Here is a 27,821-nt window from a genome sequence, read left to right on the forward strand (position 1 = left end):
GTGTGGGGAGGACTGAGCGGTGATAGTCGGCAGGGGGCTCTGTGTGGGGAGGACTGTGCGGTGATAGTCGGCAGGGAGCTCTGTGTGGGGAGGACTGAGCGGTGATAGTCGGCAGGGGGCTCTGTGTGGGGAGGACTGTGCGGTGATAGTCGGCAGGGAGCTCTGTGTGGGGAGGACTGTGCGGTGATAGTCGGCAGGGGGCTCTGTGTGGGGAGGACTGTGCGGTGATAGTCGGCAGGGAGCTCTGTGTGGGGATGCCGGTGAAGTCCTGATTCCGGTTGCTAGGCTGTGTTTTTCCGTGCGGCGGCTGATTGAGGGTCAGTGTCGGTGCTGAATTCGCTGGTCCTCATCGCGCACACCCACCGGTTTCCGGGAAATCGGGACGTGGTCTCTCGGTGCCTTCCCCCTGACGTGGCTGGTTCCTCGGTGCAGGAGCCGCAGGCTTCGGGCCTGTGATTGTGAGAAGTGAATGCCGGCGGGTATCATGTGAGGAGGAAGTGGTGGTGGTGGTGGCGGTGGCGGTGGCACCGAGCCGAGGGTGAAGGATGGAGGAGAAATACAGCAACAACATCATCTCCAGCACCAGGCTAGGTCCTGTCGATGCGCCCAGCTCCAGGTAAATGTGTCTGGGGGTGGTCAATAAACTGATCGATCACGATATCAGCAGCACCAACAGACTAAATGGGAAGGAACAAGTAGTCAGTGACCGGGATAATAGATTTAAGTTGCAGGGTCAGAGGAAAATTGAGTAAGTTATTCACCCAAAGGATGATTGGAACTCCTTAAGAAGCTGTTGGTGCTGTCATATTGCGTTCACTTTGATGTACACATTATTTACCACCCACCGTCAACATGCCAGGGCTTATCCTTGACCAGAAACTGAAATGTACTAATTATGTCTCAGGGTCCAATTCTCAAATTCAGAGAGGTTTGGAAAACTGGCTTGTAGATTTAAAGTTTTCTCATCTATTTCATGATTCTTGGGAAACCAGGGTTCATATTCTGTATACAAAATGTTGGTATGATCCATAATTCTGTATGTTCCATTTCTGCTGTTCAACTTGTAGGAAGGTAAAATAAATCTTCATCTAATTTAAACAGTTCTATTGCTAATAGTTTTTCTATCTTTAACTATCCACTTTTCTACATACACTCAATAATCTTTAATAACAGTTAGAAATATAAAGGCTTTTTCACTACGTGTTGGAGAGGGTTGGATTTGACATGAAAGGAAAATATGTTAATATGCAGCAAGGTAATTACCCAGTCAAACTTATTAGCTTAAAAGCGTAACTAAAAAATTTCGGATCATTAGTAGGATCTAAGTCAGCTTTACTAGGTATAGACTGGGTCCTGCAATTAACTGTTTCCTGACTTAATAATTCTAGGTATTGTTAACTAATGTGTGCAGTGAGGAATTAAGTATGAGATGGCTAAGTTTTTAAACTTATGAATATTTATATTTGTTAAGAATCAGTTCTAAGTTAAATAGGAATGAATACTGTGTCATATAATATTAAATAATTGTTATTATTCTACTTTAAATTTATGTAGTGTTTGAAGCCACCTTAAAAGAATGGGTGTTCACTCCAAGAAGATTTAAAGAAAACTGTAATCATAATGTAGTATAATTCTTTTAGAATGTCTTTGTCTCAGCTTTTAGGACCATATTGGGTCCTAAAGTAGCTGCACTTTGTTTTTAGGTATATATGTGTTGTCTTTTAAAACTTAGAATTTGTCTATATGGCAGAAAGACACAGACTTCCATTGTCTTCTAATGTATATGGCAACACAGAATCCTATCACTTTGTTTATGCTGTCTGTTTGAATTCTTGTAATTTACTTAGTCCTCCTGTCTGGCTTCTGTCAAAGATGACTACCCTTCAAGGCCCCTAAAAGTCCCATTCATTTCTAATGTTTTCTGACTTTCTTAGCATGTACTAAGGTGCTGCATATTATATATTTTATTTCCAGTAATTCATTTTAATTTAATTAACACCTCAATTTTCTTTCATTAAATTAGTCACTTTATTTATAGTATTCACAGCACCAGGGTCCTGGGTTCAATTCCCACCTGTCTGTGTGGAGTTTGCACGTTCTCCCCGTGTCTGCGTGGGTTTCCTCCGGGTGCTCCGGTTTCCTCCCACAATTCAAAGATGTGCAAGTCAGGTGAATTGGCCATGTTAAATTGCCCACAGTGTTAGTCAGGGGTAAATATAGGGTAGGGGAATGGGTTTGGGTGGGTTTCCCTTCGGAGGGGCGGTGTGGACTTGTTGGGCCGAAGGGCCTATTTCCACACTGTAGAGAATCTAATCTAATGACTAGATTTGGCTGGTTCATGCTAAATGTTTCATCTCAGTACGGTGCCTCATAAAGACATTGTGGGCCAAATGCTTTTTAACCCTGAGCTTTTGACAGAAAGCATCTTATGGATTTCTAATGCTTAGTATCAAGTAATTGTGCAACCAAGGAGCAAGGGAGGGCTGTTTAGCCCTTCAAGCCTACCTCGCCATTCAATGAGATGGTGGCTCATCTGCTTTTAACCTCAACTCCATATTTCCACATACCCCCAATAATCTTTAATAATATGTGGAAATGTAAAGGCTTTTTCACTAAGTGTTGGAGAGGGGCAGATTTGACAATGAAAGGAAAATATGTTAATATACAGCATTGTAGGCAAAGACTGTAAATATCTTAACATCTAACAGAATTAATGGCATAAACCCAAGAGAAGATAAGAATTTATTTTATGCATAAAGTGATGATCTGGAGTGCATTGTCTAAAAGCAAATTGAATGACAACTTTTGAGAGGAAATGGGAATAATTGTAAATTTTTCGTGAGCTAACTAGCTCTTTCAAAGAGAAGATTAATGGGCTGAAGAGCCACCTGTGTATGATTCTTCAAGGCTAAGAATGCTGTGCAATGGAAATTTTGAAAGGCGTAACTATAATTTTCAATGTATAAATAATAAAATTGCCCATATGCTGCTGAATTTGTATCCATAGTTTAAAAATTAGACGATTACTATGGATGGACATTTGACTTATTTGATTCAAGGGTATGTAAAAAAAACTGATCTATTTTTGGTATTCTTGCAGCAGGTTAACACGATACATCACACTGCTATGCCTGGCAAAGCTCCTTAAGGTTATTGGAATTTTTGAATCGTATGACCTCCTTAAAGTTGTCCATATTGTCCAGTTTGTCTTCATAATCCAGCTGGGGTAAGTTTTTAACATGAAAATAATTCAAAGGCACCATCAGTAATTTAAGAAAGATTGGATGAACGTCTGAGATTCTGTAACTTTGCAGTTGCTTTAAAATGTATTACTATTTTAGTAATATTGTAGAGATTCACAAGGACTTGTATAGCAATAAGAAGTTCATAAGATTTTTCTTAATTGCATTGAAAAGAAAGGAATAGACAGTGTAATTATTTTAATTTTAACATATCTTTGTGATATCTTTACATCTGGGCAACCTGATGGCAACATGGAACAAGTGGGAAAATAAATAATCTAATGTTTCAAAATTATCATTGTCACTTTGGTAATTAATTAATGAGTTTATTAGATCTGCTCTAGAAAGGGGGTATCTATTTGGAGAGCACTTATTCTCGAGATCTGGTCAGAAGTCAGACAACACCAGGTTATAGCCCGATAGGTTTATTTGAAATCGCAAGCTTTCAAAGCGTTGCTCCTTTAGGTGATGTACTGAAGCAGCACCCAGATTCAATAAGCGATGCTGTAGATGAGATAAATATAAATAAGTTGTTTAACTATCCTTTGATTTTAGAATAGAAAGGCAGAATGCTATTTAAGTGAAGAAAGATTGCTGAACACTGTGGTAAAGAGGGATCTAATGTGCTAATACATGAATCACCAAGTTAATATGCAGTTATGGCAAGTGATTAGGCAAATGAAATAGTGGTATTCATTGCAAGGGGAGTGGAGCATAAAAGGAGGGAAATCTTATTGTGAGACCATATCTGTTTTATTGTGTACAGTTTTGCTCTCCAAAATGATGAAAAATTATAAAATTGCTTTATAAGAAGCCCCAAGATGTTCACTTGATTAATTCCTGAGATAAGGGAGTTATCCTGTCAGGAAATGTTGATTAGGTTGGGCCTGTATTCATTTGAGTTTATAAGAATGAGAGATTAATTTGCAGAAACACAAGATTCAAAAGGAACTTGAAAGGGTGGGACTGGGAGGATGTTTCCTTTTTAGGGTAGGACAGAAGAGAGCAGAGCTGGGGGACTCAGTTTAAGAATATAATGTCTCCCTTTATGCGAAAAGTTGAGTTTTACTTTTTCCTCAAGGTTGGTAGTCTGTGGAATTCTCTACTCCCAGAAAGTAGTGGAAGCCAAACTTACTCAAGGCAGAATTATTTGATTTTGATTTATTATTGTCACCTACTGAGATAAAGTGGAATATATTGTGTTGCGTGCTAACCAAACAAATCATACCTTACATAAGTACATTTGGGTAATAGAGCAGAATGCAGAATATAGTATTATGGCTGCAGAGAGGTTGCAGAGAAAGATCAACACCAGTATGAGGGGTCTGTTCATAAGTCTGATAACAGCAGGGATGATGGTGTTCATAAATATGTTGGTTTGTTTTAAAACTTTTGTATCTTCTGCCTGATGGAGGAGTATGTAACCGGAGTGAAGGGGTCTTTGATTATGTTGGCTGCTTGCCTGAGGCAGCGGGAAGTGTTGACAGAGTCAATGGAAAGAAGGATGGTTTTCATGATGGACTGGACTGTGTTCACAGCTTTGTTGCCATACCAAGCTGTGATGCATCCAGACAGGATGCTTTCTGTAGTGCATTTATAAACATCGGTGAGTCATTGTATAATTTCCTTAGCCTTCTGAGGGGCATTGATGTGCTTTCTTGACTGTAGCGTTGACGTGGATGGACCAGGGTAGATTGTTGGTGATATTTACCCCTAGGAACTTGAAACTCAGAACCATCTGCACCTCAGCACCATTGATACAGAAATGAAGGTGTCTTCTGCTCTTTTGTCTTGCTGACATTGTTGCCAGCAGAGGTTATTGTCTTTACACCATGCCACTAAGCTGTCTATAAACATCCTGGTTTCCCTCTCATTGTTGAGATCCAACCCACTGCAGTCGTGTCATCAGCAAATTTGTAAATGGTGTTAGAGCTGAATTTAGCCACACAGACGTGAGTGTATAAGGAGTATAGTAAGGGGCTGAGTACACAATATTCAGGGCCCTGGTGTTGAGGTGTTGTCACCTATCCTTACTGATTGATTTCCTAATATGCAGACTGCAATCTAGTTGCAGAATGGGAAAGAGAGTTCTAGGTATCTGAGTTTAGAATGTTTACAATTTAGAATCAGAATGCATTGAGCTCATCAGGGAGGAATGCATTTTCAGCGTGTTGAGTTCTTTTTTCGTGAGGTACTTACACACTTGATGCAACTGCAATGTGCCAATTTCTGTGAACAAGCAAAATTTATTAAGCACAGTACAATACAAACTTTGGAGAAACCCTGAACACTCCTCACCATGCTTATGGAAGCTCTCTCTGAACAAAGGAAACAGTCTTTCCTTTATACAAAATCTTTACATCACAGTCAGTAATGCCCACAAGACAGCCCCTAACCACTTCCTCACAGTCACATGCCATTCAAGACACAATACAATGACCGCCTCATCTCTAGAAACAATGTAATGCAAATCATCCCTTAACGGCCAGATCTGGTGTGAATTGTATTGTTTTGTAACTATAGGGGAGTAATCAAATTCCAACTGTAATGTTCTCATTGATTTCTGAATAGAGGATGAACATGTAAATGGCTCTGAATGGCAAGGAAATAGCCATGTATACCTCCCACATTCCACCTATAAGACAAAGATACACCACCCTACTCAACTTAACTTGGCCCATCATATCATGTAAACCTTTCCACAGTCAACATATGTTTGTGCGGTTAGTTTAATCTGGGACTCTAGTTTAATCTGGTATTGTCTCTTAGCGTCCGTGATGGCTTTGCAAAGACTGTACCTAGATTTCCTGTATAGATCAGGGTGACCTGGCTTGGAACGCCTCAGACCTGGACTTCAGTAGGGAGTGAATCTTTTGGTTCATCCATGGTTTCCGATTCAGGAACACTTGGATTAACTTCTTTGGCACACAGTCCTCTACATACTTACTCGTGAAGTTTGTAAAGGTAGTAACATACTCATTTAGATTGGCGACATTCTTGAATATGGACTCCAAGCAGTCCACGTTCATCCATTACCTCAGACCAGCATTGTATAACTCTCCATAATGGATCTTCACGCTTCAGTTTCTGCTTGTAAACTGGGAGGAGGAGTATACCCTTATGGTCTGATTTACCAAAATGGAGGTGGGGGTATAGCAGTAGGCATCGCTGGTGGTTGTCCAGCAATGGTCTAGGAAGTTTTGGTCTCCAGTGGGACAGGAGAAATCTTGGTGGTATTTTGGTAGTACACTGTTGAGGTTGGCTTGGTTGAAGTCACTGGCTACAATGAACAGGGACTCGAGGTATTGCACTGTTTGTGACAGTGTATATTTCATCACATGCGCTCTTCACTTCTGCATGGAGTAGGATGTAAATTACAGTCAGGATAGAAGAAGTAAACTCCCGCTGCAGATAATAGTGACGGAACTTCACTGTCTATTCTAGGTCTGGGGAGCAATAACTCGCCAGAGTCATCACATCACAATGCCAAGAGGCAGGCCCCTCTGCCCTTTGCCTTGTCTAAGGATACCATGTAGTCCAGCTGGTAAATTGAGAAACCCTCAGATTGTAGAGGTGGGGGATGGTCTTGTTCTCGGTCTGGTTGGGCTCCATATCGGGGTTGGTGGTGTCAGCGATGTCCTGGTCGGGCCTTTGTGAAGTCTGTAAGTGGCTGGTCACTTCGAGATGGCGATCATGGTTCCAGTGTCGGCAGTCCGGCCCTGTTGGTTTTTGCAATGGGCTGCTCTGGGTGATTCTGGTTGTCTTCAGGTCAGATCCATTCAGGCCATTGGTTGTTTCTGGAGATCAAAAGAAAGATTGTCAGCTCTGATTTTAAAGATCATTATTTTTAATTCTGACAGACTTAGCGTTGAGATTTAAGAGTAGAACAACTATAAAAGATGTGAGGGGGTGATTTGTTGGGAGAGCTCACAGTCACCAAACTCCAGCACCATCTTGGAGAATTGGATGGAGTTTTGGAAGACAGTGAGAATGAACGTGTATCCGGTGAGCCATGAGTTTATAAGAGTCATATTGTTGAATGTTAGAGAAGGCTGAATAGCCTGATGCTTTTTCCAAGTACAGTACTTTGTTACTATATAATAAAATTGTTTGTACTCTTGAGGTTAGTGTTAAATGCTCTGTATTTGTACCTTCTGTTACAAAAGGAACAAATGTGTCAGATCTGTTCAAGGAAGGTGGGTATCCATTTGGAGCATACATATTCTCTAAGGCTGAAGCAGTACCCAGATTCAATAAACAATGCTGTGGATAAGATAATAAATATAAAATAATTAATTTGTGAGGAAAGGCTCAATATAACAAAATTTCATTTCTTATGCATCCATAAACCTATCCAGCTGATAGTGAGGAATGGAAATGACTACATCCACCTCCTGGTTTACTTAACTATTCATTTATCCCAGTTGGAAAATTAGACCATTCTTAAGCATTTATTATATTTTCTTTGTTGTCAGATCTGCGATATTCTTGGTTTTATTTCAAAAACCATTTTCTACTGGCAAACCAATATCAAGACGGCTGGTGAGTTACATTGTGTTTCAAGAAGATAACTGTTATTCACAATAACCTGACCCAGGCTTATCCCTCTGCTGACCAAATTAATTTAATTCTGTTATTAATTTTGTTAATTAGGATTTGACACTCTGAATTAGGACATTGTCTTTGTGAGCCCAAGCTTTAAATGTAGGAAAATCGTGTAAGTAGTGAAGAGTTTATATTTAGTTGGAATGATGACCACTTCCTATTGGTCTTGCATAATATTTATTGACAAATACTTAAAATTAAAAACGGTTTTTTGATTATTTATATTACATGAGTACTGTGTCATTTTATTAGAAGCTCATTTATGTAATCTGCACTGTCGTTTGGATTGTTAAATTGCCAATCTTGAAGTTCTAGTTACAGCATACAAAATTTGAATCTGCAGAAACATCCTAGCATTGTACATGTTAGCACACCACATTCTATATATGAATATTAAGATAATTATTTCAATTATTCATTTTACTGTGCTGTCTTTGCTTCAGACATCAAATAAAATAATGTTGCGAATCCTACACTTGTCAATCCTGCTTGCACTTATTAAAACTGAATATTTTTCGTATCTAGATTCACTTTTTAGCATGGTGAAATAATATTAGTCCTTTCCCTTTGTAGTTGGATTGCTGAATCAAAGTTCCTTTTGTCCCAACACAGCAATTGTTTTTAATGTGCTCCATTACAAGGATTTATTTAAAACTTTTGAGTCAGTGATATTGGACACTTGAATTCAATGATTATGAACAAAGCAATTTTCTTTGTTGTATGTTAACACAGCATTGTCCTTTGTGCAGTGAAAGATTAATTTAGATAAATGTGAGGTTTTGGTAGGGCAAATCAGTGCAGGACTTAAACACTTAATAGTAGGGTCCTGGAGAGTGTTGCCAAACAGAGAGCTTGAGTGCTGCTTTATAGTTCCTTGTCTACCTGCAACTCCACTTTCAATGTAGTGAAGGTGGTTAGTGCATCAAGTATAGGAGTTGAGGCCATATTTTGGCTGTAGAGGACATTGGTGAGGCCATTTTTTGAATACTGTGCTCAATTCTAATCTCCCTGCTATTGGAACGATAGAGAAACTTGAAAGGATTCATAAAAGCTTTACAAGGATGTTGCTGGGGTTGGAGGGTTTGAACTATAGGGAAAGGCTGAATAGGCTGGGCTATTTTCCTTGGAGCTTTGGAGGCGGAGAGGTGACCTTATAGTGGGGCATGGATAAGGTGAATAGCCAGGGTCTTTTCCTAGGGTAAAGGAGTCCAAAACTGGAGGGCATAGGTTCAAAGTGAGCAAGGAAAGATTTAAAAAACCTGAGGGGTGACTTTTTCACACACAGGGTGGTGTGTATATGGAATGAGCTACCAGAGGAGGTGGTGGAGGCTGGTACATTTACAACATTTAAAGGCATCTGGATGGATATATGAATAGAAAGGGTTGAAGAGGGATATGAGCCAAATGCTGGCAAATGGGACTTGATTAATTTAGGATATCTGGTCGGCATGGGCAAGTTGGACTGAAGGGTCTAGTTTCGTACTGTATGTCTCTATGATTCTGCCTGAGACTTGAGTTGGAAATCACCTGGGATTTATGTTGTACTGTCGACATCATTTTTGAAAATGTTTGTACCTTTACTTTGTTCTTTAGCTGGTGTTTCAAATAACTGTATCAAATGGTGGATCAGGCTTGAGGGACTGAATTGCTGACTCCTGCTCCTATTTCTTAAGTTCTTATTTCCAGCAACATAACCAGTGCAAACTATACTACCCAAAGTGGTCACATCACAGGAGGCTATTTTGGCCAATTGCGTGCATGTTATTTGCTGCACAGATCCAGCTGGCTGTACACTCTCTCCTTTTTTGTGTAATGTTCCAAATATTTTCCTCCCCTTACGTTCCCCACCATGCTTTTTACTTAGATTACTTACAGTGTGGAAACATCTGGTGCTGTGAGGCAGCAGTTGTATAAAGCCCACATCCAGTGTGCCTTTTAAACTGTTGGCTGAACATACCCTGTCACCTTTACTAATTTTGTGCTAATGTACTGCTATGTCTCCCTCTTCCTACATCCTCATTGTACCTTGAATTTTAAATTGCCTCCTCTCGTTCTTCCGACCTACATGTATTGCTTTAGACTTTTCTACATTAAATTTTGTTTGTCAATATATGTTCATTCCACAGTTTCAGTGGAGTACAATAATGTGCAACAAGCAGGAATCAAAGTAAAGTTACCATAAACCTACTGGACTGTTGGTCTAATCTCTCATTGGAGAGAGGTGAACTGATGATAGTTTAACCTGAAGGTCACCATGCCTCAGGCAGAAAAGATATTGAAAAGGAGAGTCCTTCGTGGTAACTTTAACCAGTTGCAGGAATTGAACCCACGCTGTGGGCGTCACTCTGCATTATCAACAACCAGCTAGCCACCTCCTAAGTGAAAGCAAGTGTAACAAATGTCAGATTGATAATACCACTGAAAACCAGGCTGATTAGAGAAAGTTCAGACTGATAGTAAATAAGAAAATGAGTTTGAGAGATTGAGAAGAGACAGGCAGCTAACACCGGAGAATCCGAAAGTCTTCAATGCCAAATGAGCATTAGGTAGAAGGAGGGGTGGTACTAATTAGTGACTAAAAAGGGTATGTGCCAATAAAGGCATTGCTGAGGTACTTCATAGATGAGTCATAGTGGAGGAAGAAGCAGTTGAAATACTGGATGAGCTAAGAATTGTTTGAGAAGGAATTAAACAGATTGCACACCGATATTTATAAGTTACCAGGAACTGGACGGCTGCATCTCAGGGAAGTATGGGTAGAAAATGTGGAAGCACTGGGCATGATTGTCTAATTCCTCCAAGGTATGGAAGTAGTGCCAGAGGATTGGTAAATTGCAAATGTTTACAGAAGCATGCAAGGATAAACCCAACAACTACAGGCCAGTCAGTTTAACGTGATGGGAAAGATTTTAGAATTTATTATCTTGGACAATGTTGACAATCATTTGATCAAAGGTGGATTAATTAAGGAAAGTCAGAATAGATTTTGTAAAGCAACTTGTGTTTAACTAATTTGATAGAGGTTTTTGAGATTGTTTTTCAAACATGAGAAATATTTGTAGTTGTGTTCCCCCAGAGTTCAGTCTGAGGAGCACTGATTTTCTCGAAAGATATTAATGTTTTAGACAATGTCAAAGTTAACAGATGATCAAAACTTGTCTATTCCCGCACCCAACCTTAAAATTAGTTTTCTCAAGTATAATTTATGCACTAAGCGACACGTGCTTATTGACATTTATATAGGGTGGTGAGCCAGTCCACTGGAGATATTTTTCTCGGAATGCAGACATACCATGGTAGACCAATTATAGATTATAGCACACAGCCCTTTCTGACCATATTTAATTTATAATGGGATGACAATATAAGAGCCATGTGTATCAGTTTCACCTAGTTGATTACACTGTTGCCTCTTAGTCAGTGAATATAAAAAACTATATAAAGGAGAACTGGATTTTTAAACATTTAGCAGTAGCATCTATACATTGTAGAACTGGTCAGATAGGTAATTGTGCTTTTCTTTTGTTTTCAGGTTTCAGCATTTCCTACTTAAAGCTTTACTCAATAGATTATGTAATCAGGTAGAGTTTATTGAGTTTATGACAAATTTATGATCAATTTTATTTATTGAGTTGTGCATTAGCCTCATCGGTCTGATTCATCCCATATGCCCCAGCAGATTTAACGTTGTATTCATTTCAGAATGCATCTTAAATACAAAGTTTAAAAACATTTTTAACAACTGAGTCATGTTATGAAGCCATGCTTTATGAAAAAGATACATTATTAGTTTACTGGTTGGAAAACACTTCTGATTTTTTGAAAAGGACTGAACCAACATTCCAGTAACAGAAAACCACTGCTTCTAAGATGGCTGAATATTTGTGCAGTATAAATTCCAAAATCATTCAGCAGCATAAACCCAAGCAGATATATTTACAGAAGATCCAGACAATCACCTAGATAGGGGCATTAGATGTAATCTCCTTGGGCAATGTGCTGAGGCTGAGAAAGGAATTCATCCCAGCCATACACTAACCATCCACCTGGAGTACCCAATCCATTACATGTGAAAGTCACTGGTTAGTTGAAGAGAGAGGATAATATGACAAGCTATATAATTCCCACTCAATTGGCAAAAAACCTGTTCCAAAAAAACTTGTAATCTAATGTGGGTGGCACAGTGGTTAGCACTGCTGCCTCACAGCGCCAGAGACCTGGGTTCAATTCCCGCCTCAGGCGACTGTCTGTGTGGAGTTTGCACATTCTCCTCGTGTCTGCGTGGGTTTCCTCAGGGTGTTCCGGTTTCCTACCACAGTCTAAAAATGTGCAGGTTAGGTGAATTGGCCATGCTAAATTGCCCGTAGTGTTAGGTGAAGGGGTAAATGTAGGGGAAATGGCCCTGGGTGGGTTGCGCTTCTTGTTGGGCCGAAGGGCCTGTTTCCACACAGTAAGTAATCTAATCTAATTCAAGGGATCTGGATATCAAAGGATAATGGCTAGATTTCCCTTTGTTTGAGAGTCTTTGGTTATGTTGGTTGCTTTCCCAAGGCAGCAGGAAGTATAGATGAAGTCAGTGGATGACAGGCTGGTTTGCATGATGGACTGGGCTTTGTTCTGAGGAGCAGTTGCAGTGAAATCCTGGAATTGAGATGATTAACCTCCAATAACCACATCCATCTTTTTTGCAATGTATGACTTCAGCCAGTCAAAAATTTTCCCTTTATTCCCACTAACGCCAGCTTTGTTGGGTCTTTGATTTCTTCCTTGGTCAAATGCTGCCATGATGTCAAGGTCATTCTTATCTCATCTCCGAAGTTCAGCGTTTTGCCAGTGTTTGGACTGAGGCTGTAAAAAGGTCAGGAGCTGAGTACAGATTAACAGATTATTGCTAAGCAAGTCATGCTTGAACCAGGTTTAGCCTCCTGGCTTGATAGTAATGATAGAGGCATGAATCTGTGAACATGACTATTTCAGTTTGTTGCTTTATTAGTCTGTGGGACAGCTCTGTAAATTTTGGCATAGGTTTCCAGATACTAGTTAGGAGGTTTTCTTCCCTAAAGGGACATTAGTAAACTAGATAGGTGGTTACATTAGTTGACAGTGTTCACATCACCATTAAACTAGCTTTTAATTCCAGATTTCATTAAATTAAAATTTCACAATCTTGAGTGTTTGTGCTTGATTAGCCTAGGACATTATTGCTAGCCTAATAATCTTACCACTGATTTAGTATGTGGATGTACGTACTAGAGAAGGTGCAAAACTTGGCCTACTCTAGGGAGATAAGGCAGGGCAAGTGACTGAGGTGTCAAGTGGGGAGCACTTTGGGGCCAGCAACCATAACTCTATTAGTTTTAAAATAGTGATGGAAAAGGATAAACCAGATTTAAAAGTTGAAGTTCTAAATTGGAGGAAGGCCAATTTTGATATTTCAGGCAAGAACTTTCAAAAGCTTATTTGAGGGCAGATGTTTGCAGGTAAAGGGACAGCTGGAAAATGGGAAGCCTTCAAATATGAGATAACAAGAGTACAGAGACAGTATATTCCTATTAGGGTGAAAGGAGAGACTGGAAGATGTAGGGAAAGCTGGATTACTAGAGAAATTGAGGGGTTGGTTAAGAAAAAGAAGCATATGTCAGACATAGACAGGAGACATCGAGTGTATCCTTAGAAGAGTATAAAGGCAGTAGGAGTATACTTAAGAGGGAAATCAGGTGGGCAAAAAGGGAACATGAGATAGCTTTGGAAAATAGGGTAAAGAAGAATCCAAAGGGTTTTTACAAATACATTAGGGATGAAAGGGTAACTAGGGAGAGAATAGGACTCCTCAAAGTGGGCCCTCTAAGCAAGGTGGCTTTTGTGGGGAGCTGCAGGAGATGGGAGAGATACTAAACAAATATTTTGCATCAGTGTTTATTGTGGAAAAAAGCATGGAAGATATAGAATGTAGGCAAATAGATGGTGAAATGTCCATATTACAGAGGAGGAAGTGCTGGATGTCTTGAAACGCATAAAAGTGGATAAATCCCTAGGATCTGATCAGGTGTACCCCAGAACTCTGTGTGATTGCTGGATCTGTTGCTGAGATATTTGTATCATCGATAGTCACAGGTGAGGTGCCGGAAGACTGGATATTGGATAACGTGGTGTCACTATTTAAGAAGGGTGGTAAGGACAAGCCAGGGAACTATAGACCGGTGATCCTGACGTTGGTGGTGGGCAAGTTATTGGAGGGAATCCTGAGGGACAGGATGTACATGTATTTGGATAGGCAAGGACTGATTAGGGATAGTCAGCATGGCTTTGTGCGTGGGAAATCATGTCTCACAAACTTGATTGAGCTTTTTGAAGAAGTAACAAAGAAGATTGATGAGGGCAGAGCGGTAGACATGATTTATATGGACTTCAGTTCAACAAGGTTCCCCATGGGAGACTGGTTAACAAGGTTAGATCTCATAGTATACAGGAAGAACTAGCCATTTGGATACAGAACTGGCTCAAAGGTAGAAGACAGAGGGTAATGGTGGAGGTTGTTTTTCAGACTGGAGGCCTGTGACCAGTGGAGTGCCACAAGGATCGGTGCTGGGTCCTCTACTTTTCATGATTTATATAAATGTTTTGGATGTGAGGATAAGAGGTATAGTTAGCAGATGACACCAAAATTGGAGGTGTAGTGAACAGTGAAGAAGGTTACCTCAGATTATAATGGGATCTTGATCAGATGAGCCAATGGGCTGAGAAGTTGCAGATGGAGTTTCATTCAGATAAATGCGAGATGCTGCATTTTGGAAAGGAAAATCAGGGCAGCTCTTACACACTAAATGGTAAGGTCCTAGGGAGTGTTGCTGAACAAAGAGATTTGGAGTGCAGGTTCATAGCTCCTTGAAAGTGGAGTCACAGGTAGATAGGATAGTGAAGAAGGCATTTGGTATGCTTTCCTTTATCGGTCATAGTATTGAATATAGGAGTTGGGAGGTCATGTTGACGCTATACAAGACATTGGTTAGGCCACTGTTGGAATATTGTGCACAGTTCTGGTCTCCTTCCTAACAGAAGGATATTGAGAGACTTGAAAGAGTTCAGAAAAGATTTACAAGGATGTTGCCAGGGTTGGAGGATTTGAGCTGTAGGGAGAAGCTGAACAGTCTGGGGCTGTTTTCCCTGAAGCATCAGAGGCTGAAGGGTGACCTTATAGACCTTATAAAATCATGAGGGGCGTGGATAGGGTAAATAGACAAGGTCTTTTCCCTGGAGTGGGGAAGTCCATAACTAGAGGGTATAGGTTTAGGGTGAAAAGGGAAAGATATAAAAGAGACCTATGGGGCAAACTTTTCAAGCAGGGGTGGTGCGTGTGTGGAATGGGCTGCCAGAGAAAGTGGTGGAGGCTGGTACAATTGCAACATTTAAAAGACCTCTGGATGGGTATATGAATAGGAAGGGTTTGGAGGGGGATATGGGCTGGATGCTGGCAGGTGAGACTAGATTGGGGTGGGATATGTGGTCGGCATGGACGAGTTGGACCAAAGGGTCTATTTCTGTGCTGTATGTCTCTGTGACCTGATGATTATATTTTTTTGCAGTGGATCAAGATTGGTAAACATGCAGTTGGCGGTTGCATTATTTTGCTGTTGTGGTTCTTTGGACTCACACTTTGTGGACCCTTGAGGTAATTTTTTTTTCAATTATGTATCAAGTATTTAGTTTTACTTTAATGCAATAATTTTGGTGCAGTGTGACTTGTCTGGAGGATTGCAATTCCAAAACACTCAATAAGATCAATACTGTCCAGAATGAAAAAGCTCCTCCGCTGTTGACACTTTCTGGCCATAGAATGTACTATTTTCAAATACACTGCAGCAAGGCTGCTTTAGTTGCAGGTTCTAAAACATTGATGGCAAGGGAGTAAGTAGAGCTGTAGAACAGGAGCTTATAAACATTGGTTAACTGTAAAGTGAGAGGAAATTCTATTAGGAATGAGTTAAATTGTCTGTACACCAATGCATTTAGTGCACACAGAGGAGTTGTGACGTTGTTACATAGAAAACAGGACCAGTAATTAAACATTGGCATTTTTTTTGAAAAGATAGATAATAGGGATGTGGAGTGACTAGGTAAAAGGGATTATTGGCAATAGAAGAAAGGAGCACAGCTATCAGCACAGAAAAATAGAATCCATGTGTATAGAGATAAAAACAATATAGGTTCAGTTCTATAATTAGTGTGGTCCACAAACCACATACCAATGAAAGGGAGTTCAAGAAGAAACATATAGACAAATTGAGAATTGAATGATCAATATAGAATAATAATCATTGGGATTAGAACGCCCCAAACTTAATTGAGCAGAAGATCTCGGAAAGGTAAATAAGGAAATGAAGTTCCTACAATGTGTACAGTGTCCCTTGTAACAAACTGTGTAAGAAGTTCAAGAAGGGAAGATTTACAATTGAATGTAGTAATGGCGAATGAACCAAAACAGATGAAAGGTGCAAGTAGGGTGTAATACAATTTAAGATAATTGTAGAGGGCCTGAAAATGACAAAATTGGGTCGAAAGATAAATGTTAGTACAAATAAACATAAAACCTTTATTCTAACGATTATACCATCATAACAAAATTGAACCAAAGCTACGCCCCTGTTCATGTCATTTTGGCTTCATTGTTTTTATCTGTTTCTGTATTGTGTCCCTTGCTGGGCCAGCATTTGTTCCCCATCCCTTAATATTAACAATGCAGTTGTTCAGCATTCTACAATGGTATCAAAATCCAGTGTCTCACTTGTGGAAATCCACAATAAGGAGCTACATTACTGGCTCAGTAGCCAGATATGTTGTATCGCAGCAGGTAAATAACTTGCTCCACATGTAGGTGAAACTAGACAAAACTAAAGCTTTTTGTACCACATTGCAGATATTTGGGAAATTGACTAACTCGAGGAAGCATTAAGGTCATTCTGTATTTCTATCATTTCTTTTCCTTGAAGGTGGTACTTTGATGTTAGAAATGTTCTGTTATGTCTGCCTTTTTCTGCTATGTTAATACATCCTTTTGCGATCAGCACTCTTGCAATATTATGCTAATAAATCACTTATGAAAAACCTCTTCTCCACATTCACCTGTTATAATGAAAACAATTGACAGGACACATCATTTTTTAATGGCCTGCAACGATATTTTAGTGGAAAAAGGCATTCTTCAATGTTTTACTTTGCCAATGCAGATCTGGCTTAAACTTTTGTCTATGCTGTTAATACATGAAAACCAAGGCAGTGGCTGCTATTGCTTTACTGCTGTCCTCAGCAATCTTGGGGTAGAGGGGAGACAAGACTTGTTCCATTTTCTCAAAAATGTGCATCGGTTTGGGATAGGTCGGGGCTAGCTACAGTAGCAAATAGCTTGCTAGTGCAGTCTGTGCAGAATTGCATATGAAGAACGGTCACATTTTTAAAAAAAGTTAATGATTTCCTGTATTCACCTTATGCCAGAGTTAGCACCTTCAGAGAGGAATGAAAAGAATGCACAAACAAAACTACTTTCGCATTGACTTGATTTTTCAAAAAGGGTTAAAACTTGAGTGAACATTAAACTGATGCATTGAAATTCCAATGTACTCAGTTGAAAAGCCAAAACTGCAGTAAACAATTGCGAATGTGTGCTATTCTCCAGGCTCCATCACATATGCTACTACATAGTGGCCAAACTCTCATTCTGCAGATGATCTCTGCCTGGTAAATGTAGTAACAGGTCTAATTCTACCTGTTTGGGTTACGCTCCTCCTCTTCACTTTAAAGTTTTCCGGGAACACTCTTGTTTTGGAATTGTGATACAAATGAAAGTGAGCAGGGCAAATTACGGCTATGCTTTTCAGTGAAGTACATCTGAAACTTGAATTCTAGCTTGAACTCTGTGTGGTATAAGTATTTGTCTCTTAGCTGACAATTATCCTGAGATTCTGAGCACAGCAGCATTAGACATAATATTCAAAATGGTAGGACTGTTGTACACATGAGATTGGGAAACTCATTTAGATGCACCAGATGGTAAGATCATGAGGTGGTTAGTGCATTTTAAAAATAATTAGTGAAAGAGAATTTTGTTTTACATTTTAGGCCTGTTTTGCTCCTTTAGAGTGCATTTTTCTTGGCATAACATTGGCACAATCAGAGCTTCCACAGCCTAAAATTTGCCTGCTCATGCTGTACAGCTGTTCCTACTTGCTTGCAGGCTTCTGCAAGTGCCTTGTTTAGCAAAATATAACGAAATAGGCAAATGTTGTTTTTATGTTGCCTGTCTTTTAACACAAAATAGATTTCTAAAAGCTAAAGGTGTCAAGAGGTAAAGGGAGAGAGCGAGACAGAGGCCTTGAGGAGACATTGAGTCAGAGGATCAGCCAGTATGATATTGAATGACAGAATTGATGGGCTTAATTACCTACTCCCCCTTTTATCTATGTTTCCTTCCTGTGAGGAAGTGTCCTTGCATTCATTTGCTGCTTTTCAATGATCATCCAATTCAATCCATACTTTTTTTGAATAATATATGAATGTGAGTCGGTTCTACTGTATTTTGGTGTGGCATTTTTAGTGTGATATGGTACTTCTCTGTTCTGATCATCTTAATTAAAGACTTTGAATACTAAAAATGTGTGCCCTTACATTTTCTCTTGACAGAACAGTACTTCTCTTCGAGCATAGTGACATTGTTGTCATTTCTCTGCTTGGTGTTTTGTTTACCAGCTCTGATGGAGGCCCAGCAAAGGTACAGTCCATCTCGAATGCATTCCATACACTTTTTCTTACTGTGAAAATACAAAGAACATTGTTCTTGGAAATGTTGCCCTTCTATATTTAGGGATTATATTCTGGAACTGGTTAAATAGATGATCTAACTGAAAACATTTTTACAACTGTGATTTTTGTGGACAGATTTGGTAATTATTTTGGCTTGTTTGTTTCTGCAAAAAGAATTTCTAACTAAAGAAATGTATTTGTGAAACTATGTGCTGAATACTTACAAATCTGAATTTATTAGATTAAATTTAAAACAATAAAGTGATAAATTTGCTCCTAGGAGCAAATGCTTATAGGTCTAAAAAAGGCCACAAAAGAAATATTGCTTAATTATAGCTACCATTTAGAATTCTAAAATTCTAGCGATGAACATAATAAAACCTGTTTCCTGAATGGTGTGCTAATCAGAACATATAAACATTTACTTAATTTACTTCATGGTGATGTGATCACAACCTAAATTTAGATCTGAGAAAAATAAATGCAAATTTAATCAATATCTGCCATTAGTAAGAATGAATTTGCACAGTGCATTGATGTAAAATTTTTTAATTGATTTGTTTAATTAAAGTACCTTTATGTAATTTTGATGAATTGAGATGCTTTGAGGAATGACATCACTCATGTCTATGTAGCATTCAGATTAAACGTTGAATAATAAGTAAAATGAAATTTTGAGAGCCAAATTATTATGTCTTTGAAATCTCATTGACTGCTAAAATTAGCATTTAATATGTTGGACAAGTTTAGTATTTGCATCTTGAGAATTAGATAATTTACATGTAGATGATCTTGTTTATTGTGCTATAATACATATATAGATACATATAGAGTCATAGAGCATGGAAACAGACCTTTTGGTCCAACTAGTCCGTGCCAAACATAATCCCAAACTAAACTAGTCCCACCTGTCTGCTCCTGGGCCATATTCCTCCAATCGTTTCCTATTCCTGTATCTACCCAAATGTCCTTTTAAATGTTGTAACTGTACCCACATCCACCACTTTCTCGGGAATCCAGCCTTTCTTTATAACTCAAACCTTCCATACCCGCAACGTCCTGGTAAATCTCTTCTGACCCCTCTCCAGCTTAATAATATTCTTCCTATAGAGCTGGACATAGTGTTCCATGTTTTCAAAAAAAAAGCACTAACCCCTATAATGTTGACTGTTAAATGAACAGTGGCTGACTGCTTTATTCCAGTGGATTATCATCAATGTAGAAACACAAAGTTGACTAAAGTCCCTGTCACCTGGATCCCAAACATTCAGAATTATCATGCACTGGCATTAAAGATTCAAAAGAGGAATTCCAGATGCTTAAGACCTAGATGATGGGGACATGACAGTATAAGTAATTGGAAGGGAATAATGGATCCACTGTTTTATTAAAGTTAGTTCAAGACTGACCTGAAGTTTCTCTTATGTACTCACAGTGAGAATTCCCACATTCAAATGGAAACTTTTGGTTTGCACCACTGGATTCTAAAACACACGTTCATCTTGTGGTTGTGACAAATCAACTTGCATTCTTCCAGTTGCCATGAGTATATCTCATGCAGTCAGCAGATTCAGGAACAGGCATCTCCTATTTCCCATGTGCCAAATAAGTGGGAGATTACTGTATTTGGAATCTGATTATGTTACAAACAGTGCCATGCAAAGTGGCAACAATGGAAATAATATCCTGGTCTTTTACAAAGTTATGTGCATGAGGACATTAGGGCAAGCCCTAATCCAGTACCCTGCATACATTATGAACAAACTGAAACAGTACTACTATCAAAGGTTACGGAAGACCCAAATAATATTATTTGAAGAAACATTTAACGTTTTCAAATACACATTACAGTATCTCTGAAGCACAATCACATCAACACAAGAAAAATGTTTCATGAATATCTAGACACTAATAAAATCTGGTGTCCATTGAAAATTTTACTTTTTATTTTAAGAAAGACAAGAAAGTTGTTGTGTTCCTCAATTTTGTTTCCATCCTAAGCCACGTCAGACACAGTGGCTCAGTGGTTAGTACTGCTGCCTCATAATATAAGAGAGCTGGGTTCGATTCCAGCCTCTGGCAACTGTGTGGAGTTTGCACATTCTCCTTGTGTCTGGATGGGTTTCCTCTAGGAGACCTTAAATTGATTGTGATACTATAACTAATTTAATGTATTTTAATTAGTCTTTTTATTCAGCTTGAACAATTTTATTTATAACCACATTTAATACAATCAGAGGGCTTCTGTAGTGTGACCAAAGATTGAGTAATGCATTTCCTAAACATTGTTGCCTTTGCTGTGTCATGTATTTGTGTAATGCTTGTGTGTTTCATTTTTTCCCACTGCATTTGGCTATTGTGGTATGAAGAGGATATTTAATGAAGCCAATTGTAAACTGAGAATCATCACTTGCAGGGTTAACAAGTTGTATTTATAAATATTGTGTATTATTTACGCAGCATGATACCTTGGGTTATTATTGCATTATGTGTAAAGAGCAGTAACTTGTTTTTTGAAAAATCTGAATCTCTTTTGTTTAGTAAAAGAAAGTTGCTGCAAGATTCCATTGTTTAAAATAGTTTCTTTAACTTTACGAAGAGTCACGCAAAACATCTTTTCTATCTATCTATATACTGTTATCACCAAAAATCGATATAAATTAAGTGTAAGTTAATGAGCAATTTGCAGTCAGTTATAAAATATAATTTTTCTTGATGGGATGATGGCATCACTGGCTAAGCCAGCATTTATTGCTCATCCTGAATTGCTCAGAGGGCAGTTTTAAGAGTCAACCACATTGCTGTGATCTGGAATCACATGTAGGCCAGACCAGGTAAGAAGAACAGTTTCCTTCCCTAAAGCACACTGAACCACAAAAGTTTTTCCCCTAACACTCAACAATGGATTCATGGTCGGAATTAGACTATTCCAGATTTCCATGTGCCATAGTGAGATTCGAACCCAGGTCCCCAGGACATTACCTAAGTCTCTGGAATAATACCACTTGGCCACCACCATTAAACATCAGACTTTGTGAATTGTCTTTGCAATTCACTTAATATGTAGGCTATCAACCTGAGTCATAAAGTCCTTCAAAACTGTCTTCCTCTTGAAGAATTTCATGTTCTGTCCTTCCAGGAGCTATCCTATTCCTCAACTGATGGCAGCACAAACTAACTTGAGTTCCATGAGCATTATCTTAGGAACAGGAGTAGGCTTTCAACTCCTCAGACCTGTTCCATTCAATGAGATTCTGGTTAATCTATGGCCTCACTGCATATACTTGCCTTTGGCTCATATCTTTTATACCTCTGCTTAACAAAAGTCCATCAATCTCAGATTTAAAATTAACAATTTAGATTTAGTATCCACTGCTATTTGTGGAAGAGAGTTTCAAGCATCTGCCATCCCAGTAATTTAGGGCTCTTGGCCTTGAAGCCTTTGAAAGAACCTGAGATTGCACTATTTGATGAATTTCCTGCATTTATCAATATTATCAGTTTACCAGCAAATATAAACATTACTATTTTCTCCATTTTAGCACTTTCTTTCTTAATGCAGCTTTTCGAAGACTTTTTCAAATCTGTAGGGCAAGGGATCCCTTTGCATGTATAAGTGGTGGCCTCCAGCCAGAAAGGTTGTGGCTCTTGGTTTAAACCATTCTATGGGGTCAAGTTACATTTTATTAATCAAAATGTATTTTTATCCATCCGTAGACAAGAGGAGCAGCTTTCTTCATTATCGCTGTCATATGTTTATTGTTGTTTGACAACGATGATCTGATGGCGAAAATGGCTGAACACCGTATCCTTTCTGTTAAGAATACATTGCGTAAGATGTATGTGTGGGTTTCTCTTTTTTATTTGGACAATATCCTGCTGTTGGATAATGAAATCTGACTGATTTATTTAATCAGTATTTTATATGCATACTATGCTTATTTCCATAACTAAATTCTACCTTGTAGCTGAGGGCCATCATGACAGTGCTTTAACACATGCACTATACACAGTCATCTCTCTACTTGGAGTAGCAGACCACAAGGTAATTCTTTATAATAGCAAGGGTGACATTGGCTAGCAATATTGATTGGGTGTCACCCTAATATTCTAAACCATTTTAAGCAATTAGCATTTATATATTTTAATTTTAGTAAGTTTTGAGAAGATTTGTAGCTCAGTTTGAGGTTTTGGATGTAGATTTGCTTGCTGAGTTTGAAGGTTCATTTCCAGACGTTTTGTCTGGAAGCAATCAAAACTAAGATCGTTTACAAAATACCGTGAAAGGACTGTAACAAACACTACATTGGACAAACCGGCAGAAAACTAGCCACCTGGATACATGAACACCAACTAGCCACAAAAAGACATGACCCTTTCTCACTAGTATCCTGACATATGGATGAGGATGGACACCACTTCGACTGGGACAACACATCCATCCTAGAACAAGCCAAACAAAGACACACACGAGAATTCCTAGAAGCATGGCATTCCAACCGGAACTCTATCAACAAACACCATCTACCACTCCCTGAGAAAAGGAACAGGAAGTGACTTCACCATAGGAAATAACATCACCACAGGAAATGACATCACCATCCCAAAAAAACCCAAACATATAAATAGAAAGCAGGAATGTTCAGCAGTGCTTCGCCTGAGGCCCACTGAAGTGGTTACCTAGTAGGGTGACGAAACATCTGGAAATGAACCTTCAAACTCAGCAAGTAAACCTACATCCATATTTTAAACTGTATTTAAAAATTGTCAAACGAAGTCGCACTCAGCATTCCAAAATCATATACTTTTTCCAAACCTGTTTGCTAAAACTTGCTGTTTAAAGAATACATAAATCATTGTTTACCATTTCCATCATATTTTACTTAGTGTCTGCACAGCACCACGCAATTCCCTTGTCAAGTGTAGTTTACATACAGTCATCAACCATGTGAGTCATTGTTTAGCCTACACCACAAGATGGTCTTGATGCGCAAACTGATTTTGAGCAACAGCACAGGCCTTAACTAGTCCAGAAATGGTTTAAAGATCCCACTGTGGAAATTCAAAACCAACTAGGCGAGCAATGGGGATTCCCAATGAGCAATTAACTTCTGGTGGATATTTTTACTGCCAGTCCTCTGGAGAGAGTGAGAGAGAGAGAGTGCCCGTCAGTTTCAGGCATTAACTAGGAGTGATTTTAAACTTAAAATGACGACTTGTCATGTGCAAACTCTGCCAGCTTAATGCGGGTGGCTTCCTTGCAACAATCCAGGAGGCACTGGAGAGGGAGGTTCTACATCTGTTTCAGGGATCAACAATTGAAGACTGGCCACTCAGTCCTCAAACCTAACTAAAGAGGTTTCCATCTCTTAAATGAATGATACACACCTTCCCCTTCCAACATGGTTGTGTTTATACCTGAGATGCCTTGGAGATCTCTTCCTTATCTCAGCTGCATCCATGTCCAAAAATGGGGCTAATAAGAAATTCAGCCTTCTGATTGGGCTGGCAACATTGGGAGCCCAATAGTTTTGTAATCAGTTTATGAAATTGACACGTACATATTCATGCTTTTGATTTCCCACATAAAGAACTGTCTATCTCGAATATTTCATCCAAGGGGAGTACAGAATGAACTCAAAATGGCTATCCACACAATTATAATTTACTCGCCCTGGGAGAAGAGCACTTTGATGAATTTCAGAGCTGACTACCTTACGACTTCACTGTCTCAGCCAGAGACTGAAGTATAAGGTACTACTCTAAACAAAACAACAACTTTTAAAGACTGGGGCCGAGGAAATATAAAAACTGACCCATATTCAGTTAGTGGAATTTTAATTTGCAGCATACATTTTTTTAAAATGGTGATGTTGATTGAAGCTAACCATCTCAGAATTGTAATTTGTCTCTTTTAGGGTGGGGTTTTATTACTGGTGATGTCACTGTGTTTCAAAGTTGGTTTTCATACAGCCTCTAGAAAGCTGTCTGTGGATGTCGGTGGAGCCAAACGCCTGCATACATTATCTACCCTAACTTCAGCGGTGTTATTGTTTCCATGGGTAGTCATATTGACTGCAACGACAGAGGTAATACATATAGTATATTTATCACAGTGGTTGCAATTATCAAAATGTTGGGTAAGCAAGTTTGTTCATTATTAACAAATTATGCTCCTTGGTTTAAAATAAATAAATCATGTCATTTTTATTCTGCATCAAAACCTCACCTGCATTATCACTGACTCCATCCCTTCCCTTGGTTTTGAACATGCTGGGCAAGCTGTTCAAAGAGCAACCTGTGCAACTCCAGACTGCGTTTTAAACTCATTTTCTATGAAATTACCATTACCACTTACTTCATTCTTCTTGACATCATCTGCATTAATTCCTGCCTCTGCACTGTTGCCAAAGCTACTCTACACAACTTCACCTATAGCCTGGTATGCTCTTCTTAACCTTCCAATATATTTCTCCATTAAAGTACGGTATCCAAAACTCTGCTTATTTCACCATAAACTTGGTCATCACCCTTCTTATTAATTTAAACTCTGTTCTCAGACCCCAACAAATCAGATTTAGAATCCTCATTCTATTTATGAATTTCTATATTGGTTTTCTTGGTAATCAAACATAGTGATCAAATGGGCTCCCTGACTCTGGCTGCTTTTGAATAATCCTTCTGCCCATTTGTTTGGGGAAGAATTATTGACTTCTGGCTCTACCTTCTGGAATTCCCTTCATAAATCTCACTGCTTTTCTACCTAGTTCCATGTTTAAAACCATTTCATCAAGTGATTTAGCTCTTTCTGCCTCAAGGCATGTTTTTCAACATTAAATCAAGCACATAACCATGTTATTAAGTAGAATAGACTTTCCAAGAGACAGTAGACACGTTTGTGGAATAAGTATTTCTAGGAGTGAGCAGTTGACTTGTGTCCGTACTTAAGACTGGCCAGATGAACTGCATGATCAATTTATGCCCTGTATGTTCCTCTGCTTTATGATAATTGCAACTGAAAAAAAATGCTACATTAGAAATCTGATTTAGAGTTGCAGTGAGTAACATTTTATCCCTGTTAATTCTATTGAGAAATTAATATTAATGAATGTTGTTTGTTCACTGGCTGTAAATGTTCAGGAGTTTAAATAATTTTAGTATTGTTCTTACATTTGTCCTAATCTGGTAATCAGTTAAACTGATATATCATCACTACTGGTACAATCTATCTTCTGAGTTTTATAAAGCGTCATGCCATTGAAATCTACGATGAATTACAATTATTAGATTGCCCTATTATAGTAACTTAAATTAATGTTTTTCTTCAATGTTTTGTCTTTTGTGTTATAGAGTAAAATAGAATCCTGGTCTTCCCTTATTATGCCATTTGGGACCATCATCTTCTGTGTGCTAATATTGGACTTCTATGTAGAATCTATATGTTCTGCAAAATTGGAAGCTCCAAAGTGTGCACAGTATGGTTCAGTTCTTGTCTTTTTTGGAGCTTTACTTCTTGCTAATTTCTGGACGCATCCAATAACTGATCAGCTACGTGTAATCAACAAGCAAACCCTGCAGCACAGCACTGAACATGTATTGTCAGGTGGAGTCGTGGTTAGTGCCATTTTCTTCATACTGGGTGAGTGTTCTTGTTTTAAGTCACTAGAACACAAAGCTTATTTTGTTAGTGCCATTGCCAGCTTTTATGTATTCATTCTTAGTTCATTTCCTTTTTATGTTCTTTTGTTATTTCTTTCTCAGCACTTAGTCAATTCTCTTTTGAATGATGCCTCAGCAGCTATGAATTATAAAGCTCTGAGCTTGAGGATAAAAACATTTAACGTAGAGAGAGGATGTTTCCTTTTTGGGGAAATTTAGAACCAGAAGCTGTAGTTTTATGATAAGGGGTAGATGATTTGAAGCAGAGATGAGGAGAAATTACTCTGAAAGGGTTATGAGTCTGTGGTATTCACTGCTCCAGAATGGTTGTGGATGCTGAAGCATTTTTAATTAATAGTACCTGTTAAAGGGTTATGAGGAGTGGACAGGCAAGTCAGCTTAAGGCCAAGACGAGATCAGCCATAATCATATTGAAAGGTGGAGCAGGCTCAAGGGGCTGAATTGTCTAACTCCTTCTAGTTATTTCCTGTAACCTGTTCCTTTAGCTTCCAATCATCACCTTAGAATTCCAACAAGTGGAAAATCATTTATTGTTTATCCAATACTGAACAATGTTTTTAGATCCCCTTTAATCGTTCCAATTTGTAAGTGATTTCTGCATTATTTTTAAAATTACAAAGGGATAGGACAAATTTGAGAAATATTTGCACAAAAGCTTTAGCTTTGTAATTAATTGATATGATCTGTTCACTTTTCCTTTCAGTGCAACCACTTTTGTAACTACAAAAGGTTTCTCTTAAAGGGAAAAGTTCTTTCGTGCAAAGTCAATTCAGGAAATGCTTTCTGTTGTACTTTGCGCAGCATGCATCAGCACCTGAAATCAAGTATATCAGGTAGTCAGGTGCCGAATTCTTGAGCAATATTCTTCCCTAGACCAATACCACCACCACAATTTTTTTTTTGTCATTGGTTGTTTAAGATGTGACTAGTCACTAAAGTAGTTGTATTTGAAGAGCTTTGTTTTAAACTTTTTTGGTATACAGTGTTACTTAAAGGAATACAAACTTTCTAAGTGTTAGAGACTTGGGGAAAAAAGGCTAAAATGTAGAGTTTTTTATAAAGGTTGAATATAAAAAAAGCTTAGTTTAATTCACTTATGTTTATCCATCTCTCTAGCTGCGAGCATCTTATCCTCACCTTCCAAAAAAGGGCAAAAGGGTACTCTAGTTGGTTACTCACCTGAAGGTACCCCATTGTATAACTTTATGGGTGATGCCTTACAACATACTTCCCAGTCACTGCCCAGGTTTATCAAAGAATCTTTGAAACAAATCCTTGAAGAGTATGACTCCAGACAGATCTTCTACTTTCTTTGCCTTAATCTAGTGAGTATTTCATGATTGTGATTCATACCCGAAATAAAAGAACATTCTACATTTTTGAACAAAGGGATGGTATTATGGAGTTTGGTGAAGAAACTAAAACAATCTTGCATGAGTTACCCAACACAAGAAGGGTATGGCTGTTAGAGGCTAAATAAAATCATCTGAGCCCAGGATA

The 27,821-nt window shown here is 38.6% G+C and overlaps 1 protein-coding gene across 4 annotated transcripts in view; it reads left to right on the forward strand.

Annotated features, from left to right (window-relative positions):
- The window catches only part of slc30a5 (solute carrier family 30 member 5), a 36,991-nt gene that overhangs the window by 411 nt on the left and 8,759 nt on the right, over nucleotides 1–27,821 (forward strand). The window contains exons 2-11 of one of the 4 annotated variants that reach the window (XM_043706469.1): nucleotides 519–616; nucleotides 3,101–3,226; nucleotides 7,718–7,784; nucleotides 15,431–15,516; nucleotides 18,522–18,609; nucleotides 22,359–22,446; nucleotides 22,610–22,686; nucleotides 24,560–24,730; nucleotides 25,992–26,280; nucleotides 27,438–27,646. In XM_043706469.1, the coding sequence (XP_043562404.1) occupies nucleotides 546–616; nucleotides 3,101–3,226; nucleotides 7,718–7,784; nucleotides 15,431–15,516; nucleotides 18,522–18,609; nucleotides 22,359–22,446; nucleotides 22,610–22,686; nucleotides 24,560–24,730; nucleotides 25,992–26,280; nucleotides 27,438–27,646 (1,272 nt within the window). In that variant the 5' untranslated portion in view covers nucleotides 519–545. Of the gene's footprint in view, nucleotides 1–506; nucleotides 617–3,100; nucleotides 3,227–7,717; nucleotides 7,785–11,379; nucleotides 11,429–15,430; nucleotides 15,517–18,521; nucleotides 18,610–22,358; nucleotides 22,447–22,609; nucleotides 22,687–24,559; nucleotides 24,731–25,991; nucleotides 26,281–27,437; nucleotides 27,647–27,821 lie in introns of those variants that run through there. The other 3 variants (XM_043706486.1, XM_043706477.1, XM_043706495.1) reach the window with 3 other exon arrangements.

This window comes from Chiloscyllium plagiosum, chromosome 2 (assembly GCF_004010195.1).
Source record: "Chiloscyllium plagiosum isolate BGI_BamShark_2017 chromosome 2, ASM401019v2, whole genome shotgun sequence".
NCBI classification, from domain to species: domain Eukaryota; kingdom Metazoa; phylum Chordata; class Chondrichthyes; order Orectolobiformes; family Hemiscylliidae; genus Chiloscyllium; species Chiloscyllium plagiosum.